This window comes from Scardinius erythrophthalmus (genome assembly GCF_964197995.2).
Source record: "Scardinius erythrophthalmus genome assembly, chromosome: 14".
NCBI lineage: Eukaryota > Metazoa > Chordata > Actinopteri > Cypriniformes > Leuciscidae > Scardinius > Scardinius erythrophthalmus.
This window is the reverse complement of record NC_138234.1, coordinates 26,450,615-26,458,876: the sequence shown is the minus strand read 5'-3', so window position 1 is coordinate 26,458,876 and position 8,262 is coordinate 26,450,615. Positions and strand designations below refer to the sequence as shown.

The following is an 8,262-nucleotide window of genomic DNA, read 5'->3' as shown; positions in this document are numbered from 1 at the left end:
TGCAACCTACCTGGAGTCTCCAGAAGAGCAAGGTGTCAGGGGCTCAGAGACTTGGGTTAGGCAAAGAATCCTAAAAAATGACCCCCTCTTAATAAGAGTCACAAGCTGAAGTGTTGTTAAATACATGAAGACTGTTTTTTATAGGCTTTATAGACAGACAGATTGAGAGTGACTCTTGAAGGACCAGCACCATAGCCTCTTCTACCACTGTTTGAAGAATTCATCTTCCAGAATCTGACAGTAAGTTTTATGAGTTAATTTTTAGTCCATCTCTGCAAAACGGACATCAGGGTAGGAGATGGACAAAAAATAAACTCCCAAAACGTATTAAAACGTATTCTAGAAGATGAATTCTTCAAATAGTGGTAGAAGAGGATGTGGTGCTGGTCCTTCAAGAGTCACTCTCAATCTGTCTGTCTATAAAGCCTTCAAAAAACAGTCTTCATGTATTTCACAACATTTCAGCTTGTGATTCTTATTAAGAGGGGGTCATTTTTTAGGATTCTTTACCTAACCCAAGTCTCTGAGCCCCTGACACCTTGCTCTTCTGGAGACTCCAGGTAGGTTGCAGTTCTGGAAAATGGTGGTGCTGAAGACTAAAGGGTTCCTGATGGTTTCACACTTAATTCTTCACTATAATTCTTCATTATTTTGCAGTTAATATGTGTCTTTTCTTCTCTACCTGTTTTCGTCTGACCCTGCTGACCCAATGAGCATTTCACTGTCCAATGGTCATGCCTTAACTGCAATCTCTAGTATTACATTAGTATTGTATCCTTCTCATGGGCATTTAATAATTTTTGACTTTTCAGTCTTTGTTTAATCTCTTTTTTGGCTTATTTTATCTGTAAAAGAAAACATGCCTAATAATTCTGCACACCTGAATATAAGCCATTTTTCATTTCCAGCCTTCATGAACAATTATATATCACTTATAAATGATTAAATACAAAATTATTAGTAGTTATTAAGATTAATATGATTTGGAATTGACAAAATGTGCCTGGGAATAAAATATGATCAGAAAATCAACGTGCCTAATAATTCTGCACGCACTGTATATATGAAATATGAAGAGTTCAGATGCAAAAGCCACTAAATGCCATCTGAAATTTTCTTATAGAATGATCATTTTTATCAAGCTTGTATATTTAAGTTCTGTAATTTCACTTAAATGACAATTAATAGGTAATCTTCAAGAGTTAGGCAAAGATACATTTTCCTGATCAACTTATTGGCAAATGAAGACAAATACAAAATTGACATTGGTCATTGCTCTTGAGGGTGACATGACAGGACAGGGTAACCTAACCTATAATGCTTAAAGACATCTGTTAATAATTAATTTAAAAATTAATACTTGGTCAGCAATAAACTAATATAAAAGATCTGATTCTCTGAGAAGCTCTTCACAAACCATCAGCCATGAGAGCTGTTGTGCTTGCCCTGACTGTAGCCCTTGTGGGTAAGTTTTATGTTCTGTTTCCTGTATCTCTTTTCTTAAAATATTTCTCTTTACGAAAGTAAATTAGAACCTCTTAAAAATACATTGGTAAAATTAAGTCATTTTCAAAGCATATTTTCTCATTTGTTTCTTTTAGCATGTCAACAGATCAACCTTGGTAAGTAACAAAATTGTAATTTGGTAATTTGTAAAAAGGTAATTTACAACTATTGCATACTTGCTTTAACTCAGCCAAATAAATACTCTACCATTTTCAGTTCCTGAGTTTGCCCCTGACAAGACCTATGTGTACAAGTATGAGGCTCTGCTCTTGGGTGGTCTTCCTCAAGAAGGTCTGGCCAGAGCAGGAATAAAAGTCAGCAGCAAAGTTCACCTCAGTGCCGTGACAGAGAACACCTTCACGATGAAGGTAATGACCATTATGAACTGTAAACTTTGTAGGTTTACAACACTAAGGAAAAACTAAAACTGCGTTAGCAAGCATTGACTGTTAAAAACAACAATTCCCTTGCTTTAAGTGAAATTATTCCTTTTCAGCTCATGGATCCTCTGCTCCACGAGTATGCTGGCATTTGGCCCAAGGATCCATTTGTTCCTGCCACTAAGCTCACCTCAGCTCTGGCTGCTCAGCTTCAGATTCCCATCAAGTTTGAGTATGCTAATGGTGTGGTTGGAAAGGTATTCGCCCCTGCAGGAGTCTCCCCTACAGTATTGAACCTGCACAGAGGAATCCTCAACATCCTTCAGCTCAACCTCAAGAAGACCCAGAACATCTATGAGTTGCAAGAGGTAAGAAAGTAATCCTAGTATATTTTTTATCTATTTTGAGTTCTGCAATCTAATTCTTTGACTTGTCCATCAAGGCTGGAGTTCAGGGAGTGTGCAGGACCCACTACATCATCAATGAGGATCCAAAGGCCAACCACATTATTGTCACCAAGTCTAAGGATCTGAGCCACTGCCAGGAGAGAATCATGAAGGACATCGGTTTGGCATACACTGAGAGGTGTGCTGAATGCACAGAGGTAATGAAAAAGACGAGAAAGACTTGAAATATTTACTCAATCTAATGAAAATGCCAAGAGTCAAATGGTCACATACCTTTCTCCCAACAGAGGGTCAAGAGTCTGATTGAAACTGCATCTTACAACTACATCATGAAACCATCTGCCGCCGGTGTACTGATCACTGAAGCAACAGTTGAGGAAGTGCATCAGTTTTCACCCTTCAGTGAGATCCATGGTGCTGCCCAGATGGAAGCAAAGTAAGATTGATTGTCTGTGAGATTTCTCTTAAAAATATGAAGTAAAAATATTACTAATGAATAAAGAAATACATTTTTTTTTCAGACAAACCTTGACTTTTGTTGAGATTGAGAAGACGCCTGTTGTTCCAATCAATGCTGATTACTTGGCCCGTGGATCCCTGCAGTATGAGTTTTCAACTGAAATTATTCAGACCCCCATTCAACTCCTGAAGATCAGTGATGCACCAGCCCAGGTATAATTCATTACTCAAGATCTTTAATAGTCTCCAAGTGAAAACCTTTGATCCATGATCAACTGAGTGTTGCCCTTACTCTCTCTAGATTATCGAGGTCTTAAAACACCTTGTTGAAAACAATGTGGCCATGGTCCATGATGATGCTCCACTTAAGTTTGTTGAGCTCATCCAGCTCCTGCGTGTTGCCACCTATGAGAATATTGAGGCTATCTGGGCTCAGTTCAAGGACAAACCTGTTTACAGGTAAAATATTTGAGCAATAAGTTCATAGGAATATAGTTCAAAGACAATATTTTATTATGAATATATTTTAAAACAATTCATCTGTTAGGCGCTGGCTTCTGGATGCTCTTCCTGCTGTTGGCACACCAGTCATTGTAAAATTCATCAAGGAGAAGTTTCTGGCTGGTGAACTTACCATTCCTGAGTTCATTCAGGCTCTTGTGGTTGCTCTGCAAATGGTCACTGCTGATTTGGACACCATCCAGTTGACAGCAGTGGGTACATCTTACTATACTCAAAGTGCTGTTCTTCAAATATGACCAAAATAAAATTATTAATATCTGTATAATACTAAACAGAGTTTGGCTATGCACGAGAAAATCGCCACAATCCCAGCTCTTCGTGAAGTCGTCATGCTTGGATATGGTTCCATGATTGCCAAACACTGCGTTGAAGTTCCCACTTGCCCCGCCGAGCTCCTCAGGGTAAACACCTCAAGACCTCCATACATTTCTGTCATGGACTTAATATAATATTTTACTATTATAGTAAATATTATCTTACTAAATATTATTAATATTATTTGTCTAAATGTATGTGCCTTAAACCCCTCAGCCCATCCATGATATTGCTGCAGAGGCCATTTCAAAGAATGACATTCCTGAAATCACTTTGGCTCTGAAAGTTCTGGGCAATGCTGGTCACCCTGCTAGTCTTAAACCCATCATGAAGCTCCTACCTGGACTGACAACTGCAGCTACTTCTCTGCCTCTTAGAGTCCAGGTTGATGCCATCTTGGCCCTAAGGAACATTGCCAAGAAAGAGCACAAACTGGTACATGTCAGACATTTTAGGAATCAATTACTGAAAAGGTTACACACATTTTCTTCCAATAATATACTAACCTTGTTTGTTGGTTCAGGTTCAGCCAGTGGCCCTGCAGCTTGTATTGGACAGGACTCTCCACCCTGAAGTGCGTATGGTTGCTTGTATTGTGTTGTTTGAGTCCAAGCCCTCAGTGGCTCTCGTCTCCAATCTTGCTGGTGCTTTGAAGACTGAGACTAACATGCATGTTGCGAGCTTTGCCTATTCTCACATCAAGTCCTTGACCAGAATCACTGCACCTGATATGGCATCTGTGTAAGAACAAATCATTTCTCACATATTTTACTTCATCACATAAAATGAGCACAAGCCAGAGGTAATCATGGTTGTCCATTTCAGTGCGGGTGCAGCTAATGTTGGCATCAAGCTCATGAGTCGCAAACTGGACAGGCTTAGCTTCCGTTTCAGCAGAGCCATTCAGCTGGACTTCTATCATAGTGAGTCTTTGCCATGAGCCATTTTTATAAGAGAGCTAAAAAACGAACGGTGCCTTGGGTGTTTCTTAAAATCTGACACATTAAATGTATTCTTACCTCTGTCCCTGTGCAGCTCCTCTTATGATTGGAGCTGCTGGTAGTGGCTACATGATCAATGATGCCGCAACCATCCTGCCCAGAGCTGTTGTAGCTAAAGCACGTGCTTACCTGGCTGGAGCTGCTGCTGATGTTCTTGAGGTGGGACAAGCAAGGCTTTAAAAAAAAATTGATTCATAGTTTTTAAATATTTTAAGTCTTCACACAATTGATCCTTTCAAACAGATCAGTGTGAGAACTGAAGGAATCCAGGAGGCTCTTCTGCAATCTCCTGCTGCAGATGAAAGTGTTGACCGTATTACAAAGATCAAGCGCACCCTGAGAGCTGTAAGTTTTCTTGTCAAGCGTATTATAATTTTTTTTTTTAAGTAATATTATAAGCATGACATAGGCATATGTATATGACTCTGTTTTAACTCCTCAAGCTCACAAACTGGAAGACCTTGCCAAACAATCAGCCATTAGCATCAGCCTATATCAAATTACTTGGACAAGAAGTGGCTTATTTCAACATTGACAAGACCACCATTGAAGAAGCAATACCGGTACTGTGTTGTAATTTATGCCTTCTCTCTCATTAATATATTTTTTTGTGATCTGTCTCAAAAAAATTCTCACAATTAGAATAAAGTTTCTCATAAACACTACCCCCAGATGGTCACTGGACCAAAACCACGTGAACAGTTGAAGCGTGCCCTTAAAGCTTTGCAGGAAGGAGTTGCCTTCCAGTATGCCAAACCCCTGCTTGCATCTGAAGTGCGTCGTATCTTGCCAACAGCAGTTGGTTTGCCTATGGAGCTCAGTTTCTACACTGCTGCTGTCGCTGCTGCAAGTCTCAATGGTATGTTTTATCTTAGATTTTTTTTATTATCTTACCTTGGATATGAGGGTGTTACATTGAAGTTTGATGTTGCTCTGTTCATCCTTCTAGTTAAGGCCACCATTACACCTCCTCTCCCTGAGGAGATTGAGACTATGACTCTTGAGCAGCTCAAGAAGACTGATGTTCAACTCCAGGCTGAAGCTAGACCAAGGTACACTTTTGCAGCTACATTCATGAAGATGAGATACAATGTACATGACAACAGTTTAACAAACAATCTCCCTTATTCTTATTCAGTATTGCTCTCCAGACCTTTGCTGTGATGGGAGTGAACACTGCCTTGATCCAAGCTGCTGTTATGGCAAGAGGAAAGATCCGTACTATTGCTCCTGGAAAAGTGGTTGCAAGAGCAGACATTCTCAAAGGCAACTACAAAGTGGAGGCTCTGCCTGTTGAGCTTCCGGAACACATTGCTGATGTGAGGTAATGAAATATAAGTCAGACCAGTGGAGAAAACATTCTGACGCAATTCATAAACCATTCAAAAGGTTTCTGAAATTGAGACGTGACCCATTTTTTTCTTACTCCAACAGGTTTGAGACTCTTGCTGTGGTCAGAAACATTGAAGAGCCCAAAGCTGAGAGGATTGTTCCCTTAGTACCCGAGTCGGCCATGCAAAATTCCCAGACTTCTTCTGAGTATTTGGTCAATATTGAACACACATATGATGGATATTAATTTGCTTCAAGTTTTAAAATAGCGAGGCTTGTTATAATATTTAATTATTCTTTTCAGTCCTCTGAAACACCAGATGAGACTCCCGTGAGAGCTGCTGCTCCATTTCACAAGACTCTCTGTCTTGCTGTCCCATACATTGAAATCAAGGGGTGCGTTGAGGTGCACTCTCACAATGCTGCTTTTATCAGAAATTCTCCTCTCTTCTACATAATTGGACAGCACTCAGCCCGTGCTGCACTGACAAGAGGTATACATTCAGAGAAGATTATTAATTTCAGAGAAAATTACAGAAAAGATAATAAGTGTCATTTTGGCTTTAGCTGAAGGTCCTGCAGTTGAAAGACTGGAGCTTGAAGTCCAAGTTGGTCCTAGAGCTGCTGAGAGGCTCCTTAAGCAAATCAGTCTCATTGATGAGGATACTCCAGAAGGAAAGGCCTTCCTGTTGAAACTGAGGGAAATCCTGGAGACTGAAGACAAAAATGCGCCCGTCTCTTCTGAAAGCAGCAGTAGCAGCCGCAGGAGCAGGAGCAGCAGCAGCAGCAGCAGTTCAAGCTCCTCCATGTCCAGCTCTCGTGTGAGTAAGGTAATGACATGGAATGTAGCGTGTTGGTTACGTAGCCAATATTTGTAAATATATTTTTTCACTGAATCATTTTTTATGGATTTTTAGACTGCCACTATCATGGAGCCATTCAAGAAATTCCACAAAGATCGGGTAACTACTAAAAAGACTATTTTTAATATTATTACTTAAGATTATATTGATTACTTATTACAAAACTTATTTTTGCTTGCAGTTCTTGGCACCCCATGGTGCTTCAAAGGCAGTAAGCAGTGGAAGCACTGCATCTAGCTTTGAGGCTCTCCAGAAACAGGTGAATCAATTAGTGTCATTAATAACATATAACCCAAAGGTGACATTTTGTACTAAAATCCACTTAAATTGATTTATATGCTTTCAGGCTAAGTTCCTCGGAAATGCTCTTCCACCTGTTTTTGCTGTCATTGCCCGTGCCGTGAGAGTTGACCACAAGCTGCTGGGCTACCAACTTGCTGCTTACTTTGACAAGCCAACAGCAAGAGTGCAGCTCGTTGTTTCCTCCATCGCTGAAAATGACAACCTGAAGATCTGTGCTGATGGTGCCCTGCTGAGCAAGCACAAAGTCACTGTAAGACTAGAACTATTATCGAAATTAATTTCTCAAGTGAAATAATTTACATCAATACCATCCTTTGAATACAAATGTCCTTTTTCAGGCCAAGGTTGCTTGGGGTCAAGAATGCCAACAGTATGCAGTCACTGCTAAAGCTGAAGCCGGTGTCCTGGGCGAATTCCCTGCTGCACGTCTAGAGCTGGAATGGGAGAGGCTGCCAATAATTGTCACCACATACGCCAAAAAGTAATGTTCAGCAGCACTGAATGACAAGTGTATGGAGTAGTGTAAAAAAAAAATGTCAATGATTTAGTGGTTATTATCTCTGTATCATGTCCCAATTAGGCTGTCTAAGCACATCCCTATGGCGGCTTTCCAGACGGGCTTTAGACTTGAAAGAGCCACGAACAGTGAGAAAGAGATTGAACTGACTGCAGCCTTGCCAACTCAGAGATCCTTGAATGTCATTGCTAGGATTCCAGAGGTGAAATTGTTTTCAGTTAAATTATGACTCTCACAGAGATATAATAAGAAAATTCAACAATTTTTTTTTCTTCCTGCTGCTCTAGATGACACTGTCAAGGATGGATATTCGTCTCCCTGTCGCAGTTCCCATCAATCCAGATGGAACTCTTTCCATTCATATCGATGAGGACATTCTCTCCTGGATCCAGAAACATATCAAGGAAGAATAAGACATGAATTACATTTTACATTTTCACAATCAGTTTAATTGAATACATTCCCACTCTTGTGATCTATGTAATGTAATGCAATCTAATGTTAATAAATACCCTGCAAGTGTCAGAATTGTGCAAACTGATTTTATTTTACAACAATACTCAGTATTCATAAAAGTTTTTTTTTCACACTTGACAATAAGGTTCACAATTTATTATTTATTTATGAAACATATATAATATGGTGAACGAGAGGGGA

At 39.7% G+C, this 8,262-nt stretch overlaps 1 protein-coding gene across 1 annotated transcript; it reads left to right on the top strand.

The window, feature by feature from the left end:
* Nucleotides 1–1,413: 1,413 nt before the first annotated feature.
* LOC308701369 (vitellogenin-like) lies at nucleotides 1,414–8,018 on the top strand (the record flags this gene model as incomplete). The annotated part of the gene is made up of 28 exons (XM_081383626.1): nucleotides 1,414–1,465; nucleotides 1,602–1,622; nucleotides 1,723–1,874; nucleotides 2,003–2,254; nucleotides 2,329–2,490; nucleotides 2,581–2,729; nucleotides 2,815–2,965; nucleotides 3,054–3,211; nucleotides 3,300–3,465; nucleotides 3,550–3,675; nucleotides 3,806–4,024; nucleotides 4,113–4,330; nucleotides 4,415–4,512; nucleotides 4,625–4,749; nucleotides 4,834–4,935; nucleotides 5,034–5,153; nucleotides 5,263–5,449; nucleotides 5,540–5,642; nucleotides 5,729–5,914; nucleotides 6,025–6,136; nucleotides 6,227–6,416; nucleotides 6,490–6,752; nucleotides 6,840–6,884; nucleotides 6,967–7,044; nucleotides 7,132–7,338; nucleotides 7,427–7,569; nucleotides 7,669–7,807; nucleotides 7,893–8,018. Exons 1-28 carry the CDS (start codon nucleotides 1,426–1,428, stop codon nucleotides 8,016–8,018), a joined length of 4,038 nt encoding a protein of 1,345 aa, XP_081239752.1. The 5' UTR covers nucleotides 1,414–1,425.
* Nucleotides 8,019–8,262: the final 244 nt, after the last annotated feature.